We start from the raw sequence: 25,016 nt of genomic DNA on the forward strand, positions 1-25,016 counted from the left end.
GGGATTTTTTTGATTTTTTTTCGATTTTTTCAGGATTTTTTTTGCGTTTTTATAGGATTTTTAAAAGAGATTTTTGGGGCCTGGAAATCCCCAAAACCAGGGAAAATTTTGGGAAAATTTGGGAAAAATCCAGGAATTTTTAGGATTTTTTTCAGATTATTTTAGGATTTTTTCAGAATTTTTGGTGTTTTTTGGGGATTTTTTAAGGGGATTGGGGGATTTTGGGGTCTAGGATGACCCCAAAATTAGGGAAAAATTTAGCAAAGTTTGGGGAAAAAAACCGCAATTTTTCGGACTTTTTAAGGATTTTTTCAGGATTTTTTTTTAGGATTTTTTGGGGATTTTTTTTGAATTTTTTTAGGATTTTTTTTGCATTTTTTTTTATTTTTAAAAGGCATTTCTGGGGTCTGGGACTCCCCAGAATTAGGGAAAATTTTAAGAAATTTTGGGAAAAGACCTGGAAGTTTTAGAGTTTTTCTGGGGATTTTTTTGGGAATTTTTTTAGCACTTTGAAATGGGATTTTTCTGGTCGGCGACTCCCCAAAATTAGGGAAAATTATAGGGAAGTTTGGAAAAAAACCTGGGTTTTTTTAGGATTTTTTGGGGGATTCTTTCAGGATTATTTTTGCATTTTTTTTGGATTTTTTAAATGGGATTTTTGGGATCTGTGACTCCATAAAATTACAGAAAACTTTCCAGAAATATGGGAAAAACACGGGAATTCTTAGCATTTTTTTGAGAATTTTTGGGGATTTTTTGGGATTTTTTTTTGGGATTTTTAAATGGGATTTTTGGGGTCGGCGACTCCCCAAAATTAGGGAAAAATGCAGGAAAATTTGGGAAAAATCCAGGAATTTTGTAGGATTTTTTGGGGGATTTTTTGGGAATTTTTTAGCATTTTTGAAACACTTTTTAAAGGGATTTTTGGGAGATTTTGGGCACCTGGAACCAGCCCAGCGCCGGCGCCGCCGCCATCCCCTGCAGGGCCAGGAAGAAGGACACGAAAAGGGGGGTCTGGGACCCCCCAAAAATTAGAGAGAATTTCGGAAAGTTTGGGGGAAAAAAAAGGAATTTTTTGGGATTTTTTGGGGATTTTTTTCAGATTTTTTTTGGATTTTTTTGGGATTTTTTAGGAATTTTTGGGGATTTTTAGACTTCTTTTTGCATTTTTTTTTGGATTTTTAACGGGGATTTTTGAGGTCTGGAACTCCCCAAAGTAAAGGAAAATTTTGAGAAAATTTGGGAAAAATCCAAGAATTTTTAGCATTTTCTTTGGATTTTTTTAGAATTTTTTAAAGTTTTTGTTAGGATTTTTAAATGGGATTTTTGGGGTTAGCGACTCCCCAAAATTAGGGAAAAATGCAGGAAAATTTGGGAAAAATCCAGGAATTTTGTAGGATTTTTTGGGGGATTTTTTGGGAATTTTTTAGCATTTTTGAAACACTTTTTAAAGGGATTTTTGGGGGATTTTGGGCACCTGGAACCAGCCCAGCACCGGCGCTGCCGCCATCCCCTGCAGGGCCAGGAAGAAGGACACGAAAAGGGGGGTCTGGGACCCCCCCAAAAATTAGAGGGAATTTCGGAAAGTTTGGGGGAAAAAAAGGGAATTTTTTGGGGTTTTTTTGGGATTTTTTTTCAATTTTTTAGGGATTTTTTGGGGATTTTTTTTGATTTTTTTACGATTTTTAAATGGGATTTTTGGGGTCGGCGACTCCCCAAAATTAGGGAAAAATCCAGGAAAATTTGGGAAAAATCCAGGAATTTTGTAGGATTTTTTGGGGGATTTTTTGGGAATTTTTTAGCATTTTTGAAACACTTTTTAAAGGGATTTTTGGGGGATTTTGGGCACCTGGAACAAGCCCAGCGCCGCCGCCATCCCCTGCAGGGCCAGGAAGAAGGACACGAAAAGGGGGGTCTGGGACCCCCCCAAAAATTAGAGGGAATTTTGGAAAGTTTGGGGGGAAAAAAGGGAATTTTTTGGGATTTTTTGGGGATTTTTTTTCAATTTTTTAGGGATTTTTTTGGATTTTTTGGGGATTTTTTTTGATTTTTTAGGATTTTTAAATGGGATTTTTGGGGTCGGCGACTCCCCAAAATTAGGGAAAAATCCAGGAAAATTTGGGAAAAATCCAGGAATTTTGTAGGATTTTTTGGGGGATTTTTTGGGAATTTTTTAGCATTTTTGAAACACTTTTTAAAGGGATTTTTGGGGGATTTTGGGCACCTGGAACCAGCCCAGCGCCGGCGCTGCCGCCATCCCCTGCAGGGCCAGGAAGAAGGACACGAAAAGGGGGGTCTGGGACCCCCCAAAAATTAGAGGGAATTTCGGAAAGTTTGGGGGAAAAAAAGGGAATTTTTTGGGATTTTTTGGGGATTTTTTTGGGATTTTTTTGGGATTTTTTTGGATTTTTTGGGGATTTTTTTTGATTTTTTAGGATTTTTAAATGGGATTTTTGGGGTTGGCGACTCCCCAAAATTAGGGAAAAATGCAGGAAAATTTGGGAAAAATGCAGGAATTTTGTAGGATTTTTTGGGGGATTTTTTGGGAATTTTTTAGCATTTTTGAAACACTTTTTAAAGGGATTTTTGGGGGATTTTGGGCACCTGGAACCAGCCCAGCGCCGGCGCTGCCGCCATCCCCTGCAGGGCCAGGAAGAAGGACACGAAAAGGGGGGTCTGGGACCCCCCCAAAAATTAGAGGGAATTTCGGAAAGTTTGGGGGAAAAAAAGGGAATTTTTTGGGATTTTTTGGGGATTTTTTTGGGATTTTTTTGGGATTTTTCTGGATTTTTTAGGAATTTTTGGGGATTTTTTGACTTCTTTTTGCATTTTTTTTTGGATTTTTAACGGGGATTTTTGAGGTCTGGAACTCCCCAAAGTAAAGGAAAATTTTGGGAAAATTTGGGAAAAACACAAGAATTTTTAGGATTTTTTTGGGATTTTTTTAGAATTTTTTAAAGTTTTTGTTAGGATTTTTAAATGGGATTTTTGGGGTTGGCGACTCCCCAAAATTAGGGAAAAATCCAAGAAAATTTGGGAAAAATCCAGGAATTTTGTAGGATTTTTTGGGAATTTTTTAGCATTTTTGAAACACTTTTTAAAGGGATTTTTGGGAGATTTTGGGCACCTGGAACCAGCCCAGCGCCGGCGCCGCCGCCATCCCCTGCAGGGCCAGGAAGAAGGACACGAAAAGGGGGGTCTGGGACCCCCCAAAAATTAGAGAGAATTTCGGAAAGTTTGGGGGAAAAAAAGGGAATTTTTTGGGATTTTTTGGGGATTTTTTTGGGATTTTTTTGATTTTTTTTCGATTTTTTCAGGATTTTTTTTGCGTTTTTATAGGATTTTTAAAAGAGATTTTTGGGGCCTGGAAATCCCCAAAACCAGGGAAAATTTTGGGAAAATTTGGGAAAAATCCAGGAATTTTTAGGATTTTTTTCAGATTATTTTAGGATTTTTTCAGAATTTTTGGGGTTTTTTGGGGATTTTTTAAGGGGATTGGGGGATTTTGGGGTCTAGGATGACCCCAAAATTAGGGAAAAATCTAGCAAAGTTTGGGGAAAAAAAATGCAATTTTTCGGACTTTTTAAGGATTTTTTCAGGATTTTTTTTAGGATTTTTTGGGGATTTTTTTTGGATTTTTTTTGAATTTTTTTAGGATTTTTTTTGCATTTTTTCATATTTTTAAAAGGGATTTCTGGGGTCTGGGACTCCCCAGAATTAGGGAAAATTTTAAGAAATTTTGGGAAAAGACCTGGAAGTTTTAGAGTTTTTCTGGGGATTTTTTTGGGAATTTTTTTAGCACTTTGAAATGGGATTTTTCTGGTCGGCGACTCCCCAAAATTAGGGAAAATTATAGGGAAGTTTGGAAAAAAACCTGGGGTTTTTTAGGATTTTTTGGGGGATTCTTTCAGGATTATTTTTGCTTTTTTTTTGGATTTTTTAAATGGGATTTTTGGGATCTGTGACTCCATAAAATTACAGAAAACTTTCCAGAAATATGGGAAAAACACGGGGATTCTTAGCATTTTTTTGAGAATTTTTGGGGATTTTTTGGGATTTTATTTTAGGATTTTTAAATGGGATTTTTGGGGTTGGCGACTCCCCAAAATTAGGGAAAAATCCAGGAAAATTTGGGAAAAATTCAGGAATTTTGTAGGATTTTTTGGGGGATTTTTTAGGAATTTTTTAGCATTTTTGAAACACTTTTTAAAGGGATTTTTGGGAGATTTTGGGCACCTGGAACCAGCCCAGCGCCGGCGCCGCCGCCATCCCCTGCAGGGCCAGGAAGAAGGACACGAAAAGGGGGGTCTGGGACCCCCCCCAAAAATTAGAGAGAATTTCGGAAAGTTTGGGGGAAAAAAAGGGAATTTTTTGGGATTTTTTGGGGATTTTTTTGGGATTTTTTTGGGATTTTTTTTGATTTTTTAGGAATTTTTGGGGATTTTTAGACTTCTTTTTGCATTTTTTTTTGGATTTTTAACGGGGATTTTTGAGGTCTGGAACTCCCCAAAGTAAAGGAAAATTTTGAGAAAATTTGGGAAAAATCCAAGAATTTTTAGGATTTTTTTGGGATTTTTTTAGAATTTTTTAAAGTTTTTGTTAGGATTTTTTTTTAGGATTTTTGGGGTTGGCGACTCCCCAAAATTAGGGAAAAATCCAGGAAAATTTGGGAAAAATCCAGGAATTTTGTAGGATTTTTTGGGGGATTTTTTGGGAATTTTTTAGCATTTTTGAAACACTTTTTAAAGGGATTTTTGGGAGATTTTGGGCACCTGGAACCAGCCCAGCGCCGGCGCCATCCCCTGCAGGGCCAGGAAGAAGGACACGAAAAGGGGGGTCTGGGACCCCCCCAAAAATTAGAGAGAATTTCGGAAAGTTTGGGGGAAAAAAAGGGAATTTTTTGGGATTTTTTGGGGATTTTTTTGGGATTTTTTTGATTTTTTTTCGATTTTTTCAGGATTTTTTTTGCGTTTTTATAGGATTTTTAAAAGAGATTTTTGGGGCCTGGAAATCCCCAAAACCAGGGAAAATTTTGGGAAAATTTGGGAAAAATCCAGGAATTTTTAGGATTTTTTTCAGATTATTTTAGGATTTTTTCAGAATTTTTGGTGTTTTTTGGGGATTTTTTAAGGGGATTGGGGGATTTTGGGGTCTAGGATGACCCCAAAATTAGGGAAAAATTTAGCAAAGTTTGGGGAAAAAAACCGCAATTTTTCGGACTTTTTAAGGATTTTTTCAGGATTTTTTTTTAGGATTTTTTGGGGATTTTTTTTGAATTTTTTTAGGATTTTTTTTGCATTTTTTTTTATTTTTAAAAGGCATTTCTGGGGTCTGGGACTCCCCAGAATTAGGGAAAATTTTAAGAAATTTTGGGAAAAGACCTGGAAGTTTTAGAGTTTTTCTGGGGATTTTTTTGGGAATTTTTTTAGCACTTTGAAATGGGATTTTTCTGGTCGGCGACTCCCCAAAATTAGGGAAAATTATAGGGAAGTTTGGAAAAAAACCTGGGGTTTTTTAGGATTTTTTGGGGGATTCTTTCAGGATTATTTTTGCTTTTTTTTTGGATTTTTTAAATGGGATTTTTGGGATCTGTGACTCCATAAAATTACAGAAAACTTTCCAGAAATATGGGAAAAACACGGGAATTCTTAGCATTTTTTTGAGAATTTTTGGGGATTTTTTTTTAGGATTTTTAAATGGGACTTTTGGGGTCGGCGACTCCCCAAAATTAGGGAGAAATCCAGGAAAATTTGGGAAAAATACAGGAATTTTGTAGGATTTTTTGGGGGATTTTTTCAAAATTTTTGGGATAGTTTTGTGATTTTTTTCGGGTTTTTTTGGGATTTTTAAAGGGGATTTTTGGGGGATTTTGGGGTCTACGATGACCCCAAAATTAGGCAAAAATCTAGCAAAGTTTGGGAAAAAAAATGCAATTTCTATGACTTATTCTGAAATCTTTTCAGGAATTTTTTGGGATTTTTTTTGGATTTTGGGGGATTTTTTTGGGATTTTTTTTCGATTTTTTGGGGGGTGTTTTTGCATTTTTTTTAGGATTTTTAAATGGGAGTTTTGGGGTTGGCGACTCCCCAAAATTAGGAAGAAATCCAGGAAAATTTGGGAAAAATCCAGGAATTTTTTAGAAATTTCTGGGGATTTTTTGGGATTTTTTTTAGGATTTTTAAATGGGATTTTTGGAGTCGGCGACTCCCCAAAATTAGGGAAAAATCCAGGAATTTTTTAGGATTTTTTTGGGGAATTTTGGGGATTTTTAAAGAGCATTTTTACGGTGTGGGACTCCCCAAAATTAAACAAAAATCCCAGAAAGCTGGATTTTTTTGGGAAGTTTTTGAGGATTTTTTGGGCAATTTTTCAGGATTTCTCCCAGAATTTTTTTAGGAATTTTCTTGGAGGACTTTTTTGGATTTTTTTTCAGAATTTTTTAAGGAATGCTTCAGGAATTTTTTGGGGATTTTTTGGGGAATTTGTAGGATTTTTTTCGGGATTCTTTGAGAAATTTTTAGCATTTTTTTGGGGAAGTTTTCGGGGATTCATTGGGGGATTTTTTAGGCATTTTTCGTGATTTCTTCCAGAACTTTTTAACGAATTTTTTTTCAGAATTTTTTAGGAACGTTTTGGGAATTTTTTAGGGATTTTTTTGGGGAATTTTTCAGATTTTTTGCGGAATATTTAGGATTTTTTTGGGGAATTTTTTGGATTTTTTTAGGAAGTTTTTGGGGATTTTTTTGGGAATTTTTCGGTATTTCTTCCAGAATTCTTTACAAATTTTTGGGGGGACTCTTTTGGATTTATTTTTCACAATTTTTTAGGAACATTTTGGGAATTTTTCAGGAATGTTTTGGGAATCCTTAGGAAAATGTTTAACATTTTTCTGGGGAATTTTTAGGATTTTTAGAGGCTTTTTTGGGGGGAATTTTTAGGATTTTTTGGGGAAGTTTTTGGGGATTTTTTGGGGATTTTTGGAGAAATGTTTAGGATTTTTTGGGGGAATATTTAGGATTTTTTGGAGGAGTTTCTTGGGGAATTTTTAGCATTTTTTTGCGAAGTTTTCAGGGATTTTTGGGGGGATTTTTTGGGAATTTTTCAGGATTTCTTCCGGGACTTTTTACAAATTTTTTTGGGACTTTTTTAGATTTGTTGTCAGAATTTTTGAGGAATGTTTTGGGAAGATTTTGGGGGTTTTTGGGGGGATCTTTCGGGGCATTCCCAAACCTGCACCAGGGGCACCAGGAAACCCCGGAGCGGGTTCACGTTGTGGCGCCGCTGATACTCCGCCAGCTCCGCGTAGGCCACGGCCACTGAGGGGTTAAAAAGGGGCGTGGTCAGCACGGAGGGGGTGTGGCCAACAAGCCACGCCCACCCATGACAAGCCACGCCCTCACATCCACCAAAAACCAGCCAAAAAACGACAAAACCACCCCAAAGTTAAAAATGGGCTACGGCCCCTTTAAGAGGAGGCCACGCCCACAATGAAGCCACACCCATATAAGGTGAGATGGGGAGGCCATGCCCCCTTTTCATGCAAATCAGGGGTGGTTTGGGCCCCAAAATTGGCCACGCCCCATTTTTTCCTGATTTTTCCCCATTTCATCTCCCATTTTCCCCCCTTTTTTCCCCATTTTCCCCCCACTTTTCACCATTTTTTCCCCATTTTTCCCCTATTTTAATCTTGTTTTTCCCCCATTCTTTCCCCATTTTTCCCCCTATTTTTCCCCTGTTTATCCCCATTTTTTTCTCTATTTATTCCCCATTTTCCCCCCTTTTTCCCCATTTTTCTCCCATTTTTTCCCTGGGTTTTCCCCATTTTTTCCCCGTTTTATCCCCATTTTTCCACCTTCTATCCAAATTTTCCCCCGTTTTAGCCCTGTTTTTTCTCTATTTTTTCCCCATTTTTTCCCATTTTCCTCATTTTTCCCCATTTTTCCCCCCAGTTTTTCCATTTTTTCCCTTTTTTTCCCCATTTTTTGCCCATTTTTTCCCCATTCCCCCCTTTCTTTATCCCCGTTTTATCCCCATTTTCCCCCGTTTTTCCCCCATTTTATCCCCATTTTCCCCCATTTTTTCCCCATTCTATCCCCCATTTTTTCTGCCTTTTATCCAATTTTTTCCCCGTTCTTCCCTTTTCCCCATTTTTTCCCCATTTTTTTCCCTGTTTTATCCCCGTTTTTTCTCTATTTTTTCCCCATTTTTTCCCCATTTCTCCCCTATTTTCCCTCCATTTTTTTCCCATTCTTCCCCATTTTTCCCCATTCTTTTCGGATTTTTCCCCATTTTTTCCTGGTTTTCCCCATTTTTCTCAATTTTTTCCCCATTTTCCCTCCCATTTTTTCCCCATTTCCCCCTTTTTTTATCCCCGATTTTTTCCCCATTTTCCCCCATTTTCTCCCCATTTTTCCCCCATTTTTTCCCCATTTTATCCCCATTCTTCCCCCCTTTCTTCCCCATTTTCTCCCCGTTTTTCCCCCATTTCCCCCATTTTTTCTATCTTTTATGCAATTTTTCCCCCGGTTTTCCCCATTTTTTCTCTATTTTTTGCCCATTCTTTCCCCCATTTTATCCAATTTTTCCCCGCTTTTTCTCCCATTTTTCCCCCATTTTTTCCCCATTTTATCCGCCTTTTATCCAGTTTTTTCTCCGTTCTTCCCCATTTTTTCCCTGTTTTATCCTCATTTTTTCTGCATTTTTCTCCCATTTTTTTCCCCATTTCTCCCCCATTTTCCCTCCATTTTTGTCCCATTTCTACCCTATTTTCCCTCCATTTTTTCCCCATTCTTCCCCATTTATTCCCCATTTATCCCCATTTTTCACCTTTTTTCCCCATTTTTTCCCCGTTTTATCCCCCATTTTTTCCACCTTTTATCCAATTTTTCCCCGTTTTTCCCCATTTTTTCCCCGTTTTTCCCCCATTTTATCCCCATTTTTCCCCATTTTTTCCCTGTTTTATCCCCATCTTTTCCCCCTTTTATCCAATTTTTCCCGTTTTTCCCCATTCTTTCTCTATTTTTTGCCCATTTAATCCCCGTTTCTCTCCATTTCTTCCCCACTTTATCCCCATTTTTTTCCACCTTTTATCCAATTTTTCCCCGTTTTTTCCCCATTTTCTCCCCTTTTTCCCGTTCTATCCCCATTTTATCCCCAGTTTTTCACCTTTTTTCCCCATTTTTTCCCTGTTTTATCCCCCATTTTTTCCACCTTTTAGCCAATTTTTCCCCATTTTTCCTCATTTTTTTCCCCGTTTTTCCCCCATTTTATTCCCATTTTTCCCCGGTTTTTCCCCATTTTTTCCCTGTTTTATCCCCATCTTTTCCCCCTTTTATCCAATTTTTCCCGTTTTTCCCCATTCTTTCTCTATTTTTTGCCCATTTTTTGCCCATTTAATCCCCGTTTCTCTCCATTTCTTCCCCACTTTATCCCCATTTTTTTCCACCTTTTATCCAATATTTCCCCGGTTTTTCCCCATTTTCCCCCCTTTTTCCCGTTCTATCCCCATTTTATCCCCAGTTTTTCACCTTTTTTCCCCATTTTTTCCCCGTTTTATCCCCCATTTTTTTCACCTTTTAGCCAATTTTTCCCCGTTTTTCCCCATTTTTTCCCCCGTTTTTCCCCCATTTTATCCCCATTTTTCCCCATTTTATCCCCATTTTTTCCCTGTTTTATCCCCATCTTTTCCCTCTTTTATCCAATTTTTCTCGTTTTTCCCCATTCTTTCTCTATTTTTTGCCCATTTTTTGCCCATTTAATCCCCGTTTCTCTCCATTTCTTCCCCACTTTATCCCCATTTTTTTCCACCTTTTATCCAATTTTTCCCCGGTTTTTCCCCATTTCCCCCCCTTTTTCCCGTTCTATCCCCATTTTATCCCCAGTTTTTCACCTTTTTTCCCCATTTTTTCCCCCATTTTTTCCGCCTTTTAGCCAATTTTTCCCCCATTTTCCCCCAGTTTTTCCCCAGTTTTTCTCCATTTCTTTCTTGGTTTTTGTCCATTTATTCCCCATTTTTTTCTTGTTTTTCCCCCATTTTTTCCCGTTCTTTTCTCCATTTATTCCCCATTTTTTCCTGATTTTTCCCCCGGTTTTTCTCCATTTTTTCCCTGTTTTTTCCCCATTTTCCCCCCTTTTTCCCGTTCTATCCCCATTTTATCCCCAGTTTTTCACCTTTTTTCCCCATTTTTTCCCTGTTTTATCCCCCATTTTTTCCACCTTTTAGCCAATTTTTCCCCGTTTTTCCCCATTTTTTTCCCCGTTTTTCCCCCATTTTATCCCCATTTTTCCCCATTTTTTCCCTGTTTTATCCCCATCTTTTCCACCTTTTATCCAATTTTTCTCGTTTTTCCCCATTCTTTCTCTATTTTTTGCCCATTTTTTGCCCATTTAATCCCCGTTTCTCTCCATTTCTTCCCCACTTTATCCCCATTTTTTTCGCCCGGTTTTTCTCCATTTTTTCCCCGGTTTTTCCCCATTTCCCCCCTTTTTCCCGTTCTATCCCCATTTTTCCCCAGTTTTTCTCCTTTTTTCCCCATTTTTTCCCTGTTTTATCCCCCATTTTTTCCACCTTTTATCCAATTTTTCCCCGTTTTTCCCCATTTTTTCCCCGTTTTTCCCCCATTTTATCCCCATTTTTCCCCATTTTTTCCCTGTTTTATCCCCATCTTTTCCCCCTTTTATCCAATTTTTCCTGTTTTTCCCCATTCTTTCTCTATTTTTTGCCCATTTTTTGCCCATTTAATCCCCGTTTCTCTCCATTTCTTCCCCACTTTATCCCCATTTTTTTCCACCTTTTATCCAATATTTCCCCGTTTTTTCCCCATTTTCCCCCCTTTTTCCCGTTCTATCCCCATTTTATCCCCAGTTTTTCATCTTTTTTCCCCATTTTTTCCCCGTTTTATCCCCCATTTTTTTCACCTTTTAGCCAATTTTTTCCCCATTTCCCCCCATTTTTTCCCCAGTTTTTCTCCATTTTTCCCTCGGTTTTTCTCCATTTTTTCCCCATTTTTTCCCCATTTTAACCCCTTCCATTCCCGTTTTGTCCCTGTTTTTCCCACGTTTTTCCCCATTTTATCCCCATTTTCCCCCATTTTATCCCCATTCTTTCCCCCGTTTTTCATCGGTATTGCCCCATTTTTCCTCCATTTTCTTGCCCCATTTTTCCTTGGTTTTCCCCGTTTTCCCCCATTTTCATCCCCATTTTTTCCCCACTTTTTCTCCATTTCCCCCCTTTCTTTATCCCCGTTTTTTCCCCATTTTTATCCCCATTTTATCCCCCTTTTAACCAATTTTTCCCCCGGTTTTTCTCTATTTTTCCCCATTTATCGCTGGTTTTGCCCATTTTTCCCCATTTTTTCCCCATTTTTCCCCATTTTTGCCCGGTTTTGCCCCGTACCGTGGCGGGGCTCGGTGCCGCGCCGTGCCTGCGCCAGGCGCTGCGAGAGGCGCTGCAGCTGCGGGAGGAGCCGCCTCAGCCCATCTCATCCCCCTTTTTATCCCCACTTTTAGTCTCTTTTCTTTCTCCATTTTATCCCATTTTTTTCTCCATTTATTCCTCATTTTTTTCTTGTTTTTCCCCCATTTTTTCCCGTTTTTTTCTCCATTTATTCCCCATTTTTTCCTGATTTTTCCCCATTTTATCTCCCGTTTTTCCCCTGGTTTTTCTCCATTTTTTCCCCGGTTTTTCCCCATTTCCCCCCTTTTTCCCGTTCTATCCCCATTTTTCCCCAGTTTTTCTCCTTTTTTCCCCATTTCTTCCCTGTTTTATCCCCCATTTTTTCCACCTTTTATCCAATTTTTCCCCGTTTTTCCCCATTTTTTTCCCCGTTTTTCCCCCATTTTTCCCCATTTTCCCCCCACTTTATCCCCATTTTTTCCGTGTTTTATCCCCATCTTTTCCCCCTTTTATCCAATTTTTCTCGTTTTTCCCCATTTTCTCTATTTTTTGCCCATTTTTTGCCCATTTAATCCCCATTTCTCTCCATTTCTTCCCCACTTTATCCCCATTTTTTCCCCCCGGTTTTTCTCCATTTTTTCCCCGTTTTTTCCCCATTTCCCCCCCTTTTTCCCGTTCTATCCCCATTTTATCCCCAGTTTTTCACCTTTTTTCCCCATTTTTTCCCCGTTTTATCCCCCATTTTTTCCGCCTTTTAGCCAATTTTTCCCCCATTTCCCCCCAGTTTTTCCCCAGTTTTTCTCCATTTTTCCCTCGGTTTTTCTCCATTTTTCCCCCATTTTTTCCCCATTTTAACCCCTTCCATTCCCGTTTTGTCCCTGTTTTTCCCACGTTTTTCCCCATTTTATCCCCATTTTCCCCCATTTTATCCCCATTCTTTCCCCAGTTTTTCATTGGTGTTGCCCCATTTTTCCTCCATTTTCTTGCCCCATTTTTCCTTGGTTTTTCCCGTTTTCCCCCATTTTCATCCCCATTTTTTCCCCACTTTTTCTCCATTTCCCCCCTTTCTTTATCCTCATTTTTTCCCCATTTTTATCCCCATTTTATCCACCTTTTAACCAATTTTTCCTCTGGTTTTTCTCTATTTTTCCCCATTTATCGCTGGTTTTGCCCGTTTTTCCCCATTTTTCCCCATTTTTGCCCATTTTTGCCCGTTTTTGCCCCGTACCGTGGCGGGGCTCGGTGCCGTGCCTGCGCCAGGCGCTGCGAGAGGCGCTGCAGCTGCGGGAGGTGCCGCCTCAGCCCATCTCATCCCCCTTTTTATCCCCATTTATCGCTGTTTTTCCCCATTTTTCCTCATTTTTGCCCGTTTTTGCCCAGTTTTGCCCCGTACCGTGGCGGGGCTCGGTGCCGTGCCTGCGCCAGGCGCTGCGAGAGGCGCTGCAGCTGCGGGAGGTGCCGCCTCAGCCCATCTCATCCCCCTTTTTATCCCCATTTATCGCTGTTTTTCCCCATTTTTCCCCATTTTTGCCCGTTTTTGCCCGGTTTTGCCCCGTACCGTGGCGGGGCTCGGTGCCGCGCCGTGCCTGCGCCAGGCGCTGCGAGAGGCGCTGCAGCTGCGGGAGGTGCCGCCTCAGCCCATCTCATCCCCCTTTTTATCCCCACTTTTAGTCTCTTTTCTTTCTCCATTTTATCCCATTTTTTTCTCCATTTATTCCTCATTTTTTTCTTGTTTTTCCCCCATTTTTTCCCGTTTTTTTCTCCATTTATTCCCCATTTTTTCCTGATTTTTCCCCATTTTATCTCCCGTTTTTCCCCCGGTTTTTCTCCATTTTTTCCCTGTTTTTTCCCCATTTCCCCCCCTTTTTCCCGTTCTATCCCCATTTTATCCCCAGTTTTTCACCTTTTTTCCCCATTTTTTCCCCGTTTTATCCCCCATTTTTTCCGCCTTTTAGCCAATTTTTCCCCCATTTCCCCCCATTTTTTCCCCAGTTTTTCTCCATTTTTCCCTCGGTTTTTCTCCATTTTTCCCCCATTTTTTCCCCATTTTAACCCCTTCCATTCCCGTTTTGTCCCTGTTTTTCCCACGTTTTTCCCCATTTTATCCCCATTTCCCCCCATTTTATCCCCATTCTTTCCCCAGTTTTTCATCGGTGTTGCCCCATTTTTCCTCCATTTTCTTGCCCCATTTTTCCTTGGTTTTCCCCGTTTTCCCCCATTTTCATCCCCATTTTTTCCCCACTTTTTCTCCATTTCCCCCCTTTCTTTATCCCCATTTTTTCCCCATTTTTATCCCCATTTTATCCACCTTTTAACCAATTTTTCCCCCGGTTTTCTCTCTATTTTTCCCCATTTATCGCTGTTTTTGCCCGTTTTTGCCCGGTTTTGCCCGGTTTTGCCCCGTACCGTGGCGGGGCTCGGTGCTGTGCCTGCGCCAGGCGCTGCGAGAGGCGCTGCAGCTGCGGGAGGAGCCGCCTCAGCCCATCTCATCCCCCTTTTTATCCCCACTTTTAGTCTCTTTTCTTTCTCCCTTTTATCCCATTTTTTTCTCCATTTATTCCTCATTTTTTTCTTGTTTTTCCCCCATTTTTTCCCGTTTTTTTCTCCATTTATTCCCCATTTTTTCCTGATTTTTCCCCATTTTATCTCCCGTTTTTCCCCCGGTTTTTCTCCATTTTTTCCCCGGTTTTTCCCCATTTCCCCCCCTTTTTCCCGTTCTATCCCCATTTTATCCCCAGTTTTTCACCTTTTTTCCCCATTTTTTCCCCGTTTTATCCCCCATTTTTTCCACCTTTTATCCAATTTTTCCCCGTTTTTCCCCATTTTTTCCCCGTTTTTCCCCCATTTTATCCCCATTTTTCCCCATTTTTTCCCTGTTTTATCCCCATCTTTTCCCCCTTTTATCCAATTTTTCCTGTTTTTCCCCATTCTTTCTCTATTTTTTGCCCATTTTTTGCCCATTTAATCCCCGTTTCTCTCCATTTCTTCCCCACTTTATCCCCATTTTTTTCCACCTTTTATCCAATATTTCCCCGTTTTTTCCCCATTTTCTCCCCTTTTTCCCGCTCTATCCCCATTTTATCCCCAGTTTTTCACCTTTTTTCCCCATTTTTTCCCCGTTTTATCCCCCATTTTTTCCGCCTTTTAGCCAATTTTTCCCCCATTTCCCCCAGTTTTTCCCCAGTTTTTCTCCATTTTTCCCTCGATTTTTCTCCATTTTTCCCCCATTTTTTCCCCATTTTAACCCCTTCCATTCCCATTTTGTCCCTGTTTTTCCCACGTTTTTCCCCATTTTATCCCCATTTTCCCCCATTTTATCCCCATTCTTTCCCCCGTTTTTCATTGGTGTTGCCCCATTTTTCCTCCATTTTCTTGCCCCATTTTTCCTTGGTTTTCCCCGTTTTCCCCCATTTTCATCCCGATTTTTTCCCCACTTTTTCTCCATTTCCCCCCTTTCTTTATCCCCGTTTTTCCCCATTTTTATCCCTATTTTATCCACCTTTTAACCAATTTTTCCCCCGGTTTTTCTCTATTTTTCCCCATTTATCGCTGTTTTTGCCCATTTTTGCCCGTTTTTGCCCATTTTTGCCCGGTTTTGCCCCGTACCGTGGCGGGGCTCGGTGCCGTGCCTGCGCCAGGCGCTGCGAGAGGCGCTGCAGCTGCGGGAGGAGCCGCCTCAGCCCATCTCATCCCCCTTTTTATCCCCACTTTTAGTCTCTTTTCTTTCTCCATTTTATCCCATTTTTTTCTCCATTTATTCCTCATTTTTTTCTTGTTTTTCCCCCATTTTTTCCCGTTTTTTTCTCCATTTATTCCCCATTTTTTCCTGATTTTTCCCCATTTTATCTCCCGTTTTTCCCCCGGTTTTTCTCCATTTTTTCCCCGGTTTTTCCCCATTTCCCCCCCTTTTCCCGTTCTATCCCCATTTTATCCCCATTTTTTCATCTTTTTTCCCCATTTTTTCCCCGTTTTATCCCCCATTTTTTCCGCCTTTTAGCCAATTTTTCCCCCATTTCCCCCCATTTTTTCCCCAGTTTTTCTCCATTTTTCCCTCGGTTTTTCTCCATTTTTTCCCCATTTTTTCCCCATTTTAACCCCTTCCATTCCCATTTTGTCCCTGTTTTTCCCACGTTTTTCCCCATTTTATCCCCATTTTCCCCCATTTTATCCCCATTCTTTCCCCCGTTTTTCATTGGTGTTGCCCCATTTTTCCTCCATTTTCTTGCCCCATTTTTCCTTGGTTTTCCCCGTTTTCCCCCATTTTCATCCCGATTTTTTCCCCACTTTTTCTCCATTTCCCCCCTTTCTTTATCCCCGTTTTTCCCCATTTTTATCCCTATTTTATCCACCTTTTAACCAATTTTTCCCCCGGTTTTTCTCTATTTTTCCCCATTTATCGCTGTTTTTGCCCATTTTTGCCCGTTTTTGCCCATTTTTGCCCGTTTTTGCCCGGTTTTGCCCCGTACCGTGGCGGGGCTCGGTGCCGCGCCGTGCCTGCGCCAGGCGCTGCGAGAGGCGCTGCAGCTGCGGGAGGTGCCGCCTCAGCCCATCTCATCCCCCTTTTTATCCCCATTTATCGCTGTTTTTCCCCCATTTATCGCTGTTTTTGCCCATTTTTTGCCCGTTTTTGCCCGTTTTTGCCCGGTTTTGCCCCGTACCGTGGCGGGGCTCGGTGCCGCGCCGTGCCTGTGCCAGGCGCTGCGAGAGGCGCTGCAGCTGCGGGAGGAGCCGCCTCAGCCCATCTCATCCCCCTTTTTATCCCCATTTATCGCTGTTTTTGCCCATTTTTGCCCACTTTTGCCCGTTTTTCCCCGGTTTTGCCCCGTACCGTGGCGGGGCTCGGTGCCGCGCCGTGCCTGCGCCAGGCGCTGCGAGAGGCGCTGCAGCTGCGGGAGGAGCCGCCTCAGCCCATCTCATTCCCCTTTTTATCCCCATTTATCGCTGTTTTTGCCCGTTTTTCCCTATTTTTCCCCATTTTTGCCCATTTTTGCCCGTTTTTGCCCGGTTTTGCCCCGTACCGTGGCGGGGCTCGGTGCCGCGCCGTGCCTGCGCCAGGCGCTGCGAGAGGCGCTGCAGCTGCGGGAGGTGCCGGCTCAGCCGGGCGGCCTCGCGCTGGCCCCGCACCACCAGCGGCAGCAGCAGCGTCCGAGCGCCCACCGTGCCTGCAAAGAGAGCGAAAAAGTCCCCAAAGTGCCCCAATTCACCCCAAAATTCTCCTGGGGAGGAGGGAGAGGGGAACGGGGAAAAAAATCCCCGCTGAAATCCGGCCGGGAACGGTGAAATTCTATCAGAAAGCGCGGTTTTTGTAACGTGAAATCGGCAAAATTCCCCCCAAAAGCCTGAAGTCCCACTCGAAAATCACAATTTTCCCCTCAAATGCACCAAAATTTTCCCCAAAAGCCCCAAATCCCACCCGAAAATCACAATTTTCCCCTCAAATGCACCAAAATTTCCCCCCAAAGCCCCGAATTCTCTCCCCGAAATCCCAATTTCCCCCCCCAAACCTCCAAACCCCCCTAAACTCCCCAAATTTCCCTAATTCCCCCCAAAACCCCCAATTCTTTCCCCAAAACCCCCAAATTTCCCCCCAAATCCCCCCAAAACCCCAAATTCTTCCGTCAAAACTCCAAATTTCCCCCCCAAAACCCCAAATCCTGCCCCCAAAGCTCCCAAATTTCCCCAATTCCCGCCCAAATTCCGCCCCAAAACCCCAAATTCTTTCCCCGAAACTCCCCCCAAAATCCCAATTTTTCCTCCCCAAAACCCCAATTTTCCCCCCAAAAGCCCCAAATCCTCCCCCAAAACCCCAATTCACCCCCAAAAATCCCAATTTCTCCTCCCCAAAACCCCAATTTTCCCCCCAAAATCACAATTTTCCCCCAAAACCACCAAATTTCCCACCTAAAAGCCCAAATTTTCCCCCAAAACCCCAAACTGCCCCCCAAAATCAGAATTTTCCCCTTAAAAGCCACCAAAATTCCCCCCAAAAGCCCAAATCCCCCCCACATTTACCCCCAAAATCTCCATTTTCCCCCCAAAAACCCCAAATTTCCCTCCCAAATCCCCATTTTTCCCCCAAAATCCCCAAATTTTCCCCCCAAACCCGCATTTCTCCCCCAAATTTTCCCAAAATCCCCATTTTTCCCCCCAAAACCCCCAAATTTCCCCAAAAATCTCCATTTTCTCCTCCCAAAATCCCCATTTCTCCCCCCAAAACCCCCATTTTCCCCCCAAATTTCCCCAAAAATCTCCATTTTCTCCTCCCAAAATCCCCATTTTTCCTCCCTAAACCCCCAAATTTCCTCCAAAACCACATTTTTCTCCCCCAAATTTCCCCAAAAATCCCCAAATTTCCCCCCATTTTCCCCCCCAAAATCCCCATTTCTCCCCCAAAACCCCCAAAATTTTCCCCCCAAATCCCCACATTTCCCCCAAATTTTCCCAAAAATCACCAAATTTCCCCCCATTTTTCCCCCCAAAATCTCCATTTTTCTCCCCCAAATTTTCTCAAAAATCCCCAAATTTCCCCCCATTCTCCCCCCCAAAATCCCCCCATTTCCCCTCAAAATCCCCATTTTTCCCCCCAAAAACCCCAAATTTCCCCCCCAAAATCCACATTTTTCCCCCAAAATCCCCACATTTCCCCTCAAAATCCCCATTTCTCCTCCCAAAATCCCCACATTTCTCCCAAAATCTCCCATTTTCCCCCCAAAACCCCCAAATTTCCCCAAAAATCCCCACATTTCCCCCAAAATCCAAATTTCCCCCCTCAAAATCCCCACATTTCCCCCCAAAATCCCCATTTTTCCCCCCAAACCCCCCAAATTTCCCCCAAAATCCCCATTTCTCCCCCAAATTTTCCCAAAATCCCCATCTTTCCCCCAAAATCGCCCCAAAAATCTCCATTTTCTCCCCCCAAAATCCCCATTTTCTCCCCCCAAAACCCCCATTTCCCCCCCAAATTTCCCCCCCAAACCCCCCATTTCCTCCCCCCAACTTCCCCCTTTCTCCCCTCAAACCCCCTTTCCCCCCAATTTGCCCAAAGTGCCCCTTTTTCCCCCCAAAACCCCCTCTCCCCCGCACCTGCGGCGATGGCCGCCCACCAGGGCATTCCCAGCTCCAGGTGCAGCCATTCCAGAAGGTTCTGGATCAGCCCCACCGGGCTGGAGCCCCCCAGGCCCAGCTCCTGCAGCCGCGCCTCCCCCAAAATCCCCGCTTTTGCCCCCAAAATCCCCCCTTTCACCCCAAAGCCCCACCTTTACCCCAAAATCCTCACATTTCCCCAAAAATCCCCACTTTTTCCCCTCAAATTTCCCCAAAATCCTCATTTTTCTCCCCAAAATCCTCATTTTTCTCCCCAAAATCCCAATTTCTCCCGCCAAAATCCCCACATTTCCCCCCAAATCTCCAAATTTCCCCCAAAACCCTCATTTTTCCCCCAAAATACCCAAATTTCCCCTCAAAACCCCATTTCTCCTCCCAAAACCCCCACATTTCCCCCCCAAAGAACCCCATTTTTTTCCCCCAAATTTTCCCCCAAAATCCCCATTTCTCCCCCCAAATCCCCATTTTTTCCCCCAATATCCCCAAATTTCCCCCAAAATACCCAAATTTTCCTCCAAAATCTCCACATTTCCCCCAAAATCCCCATTTCTCCTCCCAAAATCCCCACATTTCCCCCCAAAATCCCCATTTTTCCCCCCAAACCCCCCAAATTTTCCCCCAAAGACCCCATTTTCCCCCCAAAACCCCGATTTTTCCCCCAAAGTTTCCCAAAAATCACCAAATTTCCCCCCATTTTTCCCCCCAAAATCCCCATTTCTCCCCCAAATTTTCCCAAAATCCCCATTTTCCCCCCCAAACCCCCCAAATTTCCCCCAAAATCCCCATTTTTCCCCCAAATTTTCCCAAAATCCCCATCTTTCCCCCAAAATCGCCCCAAAAATCTCCATTTTCTCCCCCCAAAATCCCCATTTTCTCCCCCCAAAACCCCCATTTCCCCCCCAAACCCCCCATTTCCTCCCCCCACCTTCCCCCTTTCTCCCCTCAAACCCCCTTTCCCCCCAATTTGCCCAAAGTGCCCCTTTTTCCCCCCAAAACCCCCTCTCCCCCGCACCTGCGGCGATGGCCGCCCACCAGGGCATTCCCAGCTCCAGGTGCAGCCATTCCAGAAGGTTCTGGATCAGCCCCACCGGGCTGGAGCCCCCCAGGCCCAGCTCCTGCAGCCGCGCCTCCCCCAAAATCCCCGCTTTTGCCCCCAAAATCCCCCCTTTCACCCCAAAGCCCCACCTTTACCCCAAAATCCTCACATTTCCCCAAAAATCCCCATTTTCTTCCCTCAAATTTCCCCAAAATCCTCATTTTTCTCCCCCAAATCCTCATTTTTCTCCCCAAAATCCTCATTTCTCCCGCCAAAATCCCCATTTTTTCCCCCCAAATCTCCAAATTTCCCCCAAAACCCTCATTTTTCCCCCAAAATACCCAAATTTCCCCTCAAAACCCCATTTCTCCTCCCAAAATCCCCACATTTCCCCCAAAAATCCCCCTTTTCCCCCAAAATCCCCAAATTTCCCCCCCAAGAACCCCATTTTTCCCCCCAAATCCCCCCCAAAACCCCCAAATTTCCCCCCCAAAGAACCCCATTTTTTTCACCCAAATTTTCCCCCAAAATCCCCATTTCTCCCCCCAAATCCCCATTTTTTCCCCCAATATCCCCAAATTTTCCCCAAAAATCACCAAATTTCCCCCCATTTTTCCCCCCAAAATCCCCATTTTTCCTCCAAAAACCCCAAATTTCCCCCCAAAATCCCCATTTCTCCCCCCAAAACCCCCAAAAATCCCCAAATTTCCCCCAAAAATCCCCATTTTCCCCCCAAAATCCCCAAATTTCCCCCCCCAAGAACCCCATTTTTCCCCCAAGCCCCCCCAAATTTTCCCCCAAGATCCCCATTTTTCCCCAAAATTTCCCCCCAAACCCCCATTTCTCCCCCAAATTTTCCCCCAAAATCCTCATTTTTCCCCCAAGTTTCCCCCAAAACCCCCATTTTTCCCCCAAATTTTCCCAAAAATCCCCAAATTTCCCCCCATTCTCCCCCCCAAAACCCCCAAATTCCCCCCAAAATCCCCATTTCTCCCCCCAAAATCCCCATTTCCCCCCCAAATTTCCTCCCCAACCCCCCCATTTCCTCCCCCCAACTTCCCCCTTTCTCCCCTCAAACCCCCTTTCCCCCCAATTTGCCCAAAGTGCCCCTTTTTCCCCCCAAAACCCCCTCTCCCCCGCACCTGCGGCGATGGCCGCCCACCAGGGCATTCCCAGCTCCAGGTGCAGCCATTCCAGAAGGTTCTGGATCAGCCCCACCGGGCTGGAGCCCCCCAGGCCCAGCTCCTGCAGCCGCGCCTCCCCCAAAATCCCCGCTTTTGCCCCCAAAATCCCCTCGGCACCCCCGAATTCGGGGGGATCCAGAGCTGGGGGAGGAGCGGGGGGGGGCTGCAAAAAGAAAAAAAAAAAACGGGGTTAAAAGAAGGGGAAATGGGGAAAAAAAACCCCTCAAATTTGGGGTGAAAGTTGTGAGGGTTGGAGGTGAAATGAAGGAAGGGTGGGGTGCGAATTGAGAGAAAAACGCCCAAAATTTGACCCCAAACCAACCAAAATTTGACACAAAAATAGCCAAATTCGACTCAAAACCTCCTAAAATTTGATTTTGGATCCAAATTTGACCCCAAACCCCCAAAATTCAGCCCAAAACCATCAAAGTTCAACTCAAAAGCTCCTAAAATTTGATCCCGGAGCCAAATTTGACCCCAAACCCACCAACATTTGACCCCAAAATCCTCAAAATTCAACTCAAAACCACCAAAGTTTGATCTTGGATCCAAATTTGACCCCAATCCCTCAAAATCCCCCAAATTCAACTCAAAACCCCCAAAATCTGACCCCAAAATCCCCAAAATTCGACTCAACCCCCCCCAAATTTGATTCCAGATCCAAATTTGACTCAAAACCCCCAAAATTTGACCCAAAAATCCCCAAAATTTGACCCGAAAACCCCCAAAATTCAGCTCAGAACCACCAAACTTTGATCTTGGATCCAAATTCGACTCAAAACCTCCTAAAATTTGATCCTGGATCCAAATTTGACCCCAAACCCCCAAAATTCGGCCCAAACCCATCAAAGTTCAACTCAAAACTGCCTAAAATTTGATCCCGGATCCAAATTTGACCCCAAACCACCAACATTTGACCCCAAAATCCTCAAAATTCAACTCAAAACCACCAAAATTTGATCTTGGATACAAATTTGACCCCAATCCCTCAAAATCCCCCAAATTCAACTCAAAACCCCCAAAATTTGACCCCAAAATTCAACTCAAATCCCCCCAAATTTGATCCCAGATCCAAATTTGACTCAAAACCCCCAAAATTTGACCCAAAAATCCCCAAAATTTGACTTGAAAACCCCCAAAATTCGGCTCAGAACCACCAAACTTTGATCTTGGATCCAAATTCGACTCAAAACCTCCTAAAATTTGATCCTGGATCCAAATTTGACCCCAAACCCCCAAAATTCAGCCCAAAACCATCAAAGTTCAACTCAAAACTGCCTAAAATCTGATCCCGGATCCAAATTTGACCCCAAACCACCAACATTTGACCCCAAAATCCTCAAAATTCAACTCAAAACCACCAAAATTTGATCTTGGATACAAATTTGACCCCAATCCCTCAAAATCCCCCAAATTCAACTCAAAACCCCCAAAATTTGACCCCAAAATTCGACTCAAATCCCCCCAAATTTGATCCCAGATCCAAATTTGACTCAAAACCCCCAAAATTTGACCCAAAAATCCCCAAAATTTGACCCGAAAACCCCCAAAATTCAGCTCAGAACCACCAAACTTTGATCTTGGATCCAAATTCGACTCAAAACCTCCTAAAATTTGATCCTGGATCCAAATTTGACCCCAAACCCCCAAAATTCGGCCCAAAACCATCAAAGTTTAACTCAAAAGCGCCTAAAATTTGATCCCGGATCCAAATTTGACCCCAAACCACCAACATTTGACCCCAAAATCCTCAAAATTCAACTCAAAACCACCAAAATTTGATCTTGGATACAAATTTGACCCCAATCCCTCAAAATCCCCCAAATTCAACTCAAAACCCCCAAAATCTGACCCCAAAATCCCCAAAATTCGACTCAAACCCCCCCCAATTTGATCCCAGATCCAAATTTGACTCAAAACCCCCAAAATTTGACCCAAAAATCCCCAAAATTTGACCCGAAAACCCCCAAAATTCAGCTCAGAACCACCAAACTTTGATCTTGGATCCAAATTCGACTCAAAACCTCCTAAAATTTGATCCTGGATCCAAATTTGACCCCAAACCCCCAAAATTCGGCCCAAAACCATCAAAGTTCAACTCAAAACTGCCTAAAATTTGATCCCGGATCCAAATTTGACCCCAAACCACCAACATTTGACCCCAAAATCCTCAAAATTCAACTCAAAACCACCAAAGTTTGATCTTGGATCCAAATTTGACCCCAATCCCTCAAAATCCCCCAAATTCAACTCAAAACCCCCAAAATCTGACCCCAAAATCCCCAAAATTCGACTCAACCCCCCCCAAATTTGATCCCAGATCCAAATTTGACTCAAAACCCCCAAAATTTGACCCAAAAATCCCCAAAATTTGACCTGAAAACCCCCAAAATTCAGCTCAGAACCACCAAACTTTGATCTTGGATCCAAATTCGACTCAAAACCTCCAAAAATTTGATCCCGGAGCCAAATTTGACCCAAAACCCCCAAAATTTGACCCCAAAATTTGACTCAAAACCACCAAAGTTTGATCTTGGATCCAAATTTGACCCCAAACCCCCAAAATTTAACTCAAAACCACCAAAATTCGACTCAACCCCCCCCAAAATTTGATCCCAGATCCAAATTTGCCTCAAAACCCCCAAAATTTGACCCAAAAATCCCCAAAATTCGACTCTAAACCACCAAAAATTCATCTTGGATCCAAATTTGACCCCAAAACCCCAAAAATTTGACCCCAAAATCTCCTAAATTTGACTTGAACCCACCAAAGTTTGATCTTGGATCCAAATTTGACCCGTAACTCCCCAAATTTGACCCCAAAACCACCAAAATTTGACCCAAAATCCCCCAAAATTCGACTCGAACCCACCAAATTTTGATTTTGGATCCAAATTTGACCCCAAAACCTCAAAATGTGACCCCAAACCCCCAAAATTTGACTCAACCTCCCCCAAATTTGACCCCAAACGCAAATTTGACTTAAATCCCCCCAAATTTGATCCCAAAACCTCAAATTTGACCCCAAAATTCAACTCAAAACCTCCTAAAATTTGATCTCAGATCAAAATTTGACCCCAAACCCACAAAATTTGACTCAAATTCCCCCAAAATTCGATCCTGGATCAAAAATTGAGCCAAAACTCCCAAAATTCGACTCAAAACCCCCAAATTTGACCCCAAACCCCCCAATTTTGACCCAAAACCCCCAAATTCGACTCCACCTCCCTCAAATTTGACCCCAGACCCAAATTTGACCACAAACCCCCAAAATCTGACCCCAAACCACCAAATTTGACCCCAAAATTTGACTAAAAACCCCCAAAATTTGATCTCGGATCCAAATTTGACCCAAACCCCCCAAAATTCGACTCAACCCCCCCAAATTTGACCCCAAAACCACCAAAATTCAACTCAAAACCCCCCAAAATTTGATCTCAGACCCAAATTTGACCCAAAAATCCCCAAAATTTGACACAATCCCCTCGTACCGGACCCAAAACCCCCCAAATTTGACTCAAATCCCCCAAAATTTGACCCCAAACCCCCCAAATTCGACTCAAAACCACCAAACTTAGACCCAAACCCCAAATTTGACCCCAAAATTCAACTCAAAACCTCCTAAAATTTGATCTCAGATCGAAAACTGACCCCAAACCCCCAAAATTTGACTCAAAACCCCCCAAATTCAATCCTGGATCAAAAATTGAGCCAAAACCCCCAAAATTTGACTCAACCCCCCCAAATTTGACCACAAACCCCGAAATTTGACACAAAACCCCCCAAAATTCCATCTCAGATCCAAATCTGACACAAAAATCCCCAAAATTTGACCCAATCCCCCCAAATTCCACTCAAACTCCCCCAAATTAAACCACAAAACCCCCCCAAATTTGACCCCAAAATTTGACTCAAAGCGTCCTAAAATTTGATCTCAGATCAAAAATTGACCCCAAACCCCCAAAATTTGACCCAAGAACCCCCAAAATTTGACTCAAATTCCCCCAAATTCGATCCTGGATCAAAAATTGAGCCAAAAGCCCCAAAATTTAACCCCAAACCCCCAAATTTGACCACAACCCCCCCAATTTTGACCGAAACCCCCAAAATTCGACTCAACCTCCCCCAAATTTGACCGCAGACCCAAATTTGACCCCAACCCCCCCAAATTTGACCCCAAAATTTGATTAGAAACCCCTAAAATTTGATCTCAGATCCAAATTGGACCCAAAACCCCCAAAATTTGACTCAAACCCCCCAAATTCAACTCAAAACCCCCCAAATTTGACCCCAAAAC

General features: G+C 42.8%; 1 protein-coding gene across 1 annotated transcript in view; it reads right to left on the reverse strand.

The window, feature by feature from the left end:
- OXA1L (OXA1L mitochondrial inner membrane insertase) overlaps nt 1–25,016 on the reverse strand; it is a 36,306-nt gene that overhangs the window by 10,267 nt on the left and 1,023 nt on the right. The window contains exons 3-6 of the mRNA XM_082299485.1: nt 20,634–20,882; nt 18,479–18,623; nt 16,414–16,557; nt 7,231–7,316 (exon numbers count right to left, since the gene is read on the reverse strand). Coding sequence (XP_082155611.1) covers nt 7,231–7,316; nt 16,414–16,557; nt 18,479–18,623; nt 20,634–20,882 — 624 coding nt within the window. The remainder of the gene's footprint in view (nt 1–7,230; nt 7,317–16,413; nt 16,558–18,478; nt 18,624–20,633; nt 20,883–25,016) is intronic.

Source organism: Coloeus monedula (assembly GCF_965178545.1).
Source record: "Coloeus monedula genome assembly, chromosome: 32".
Lineage (NCBI taxonomy): Eukaryota > Metazoa > Chordata > Aves > Passeriformes > Corvidae > Coloeus > Coloeus monedula.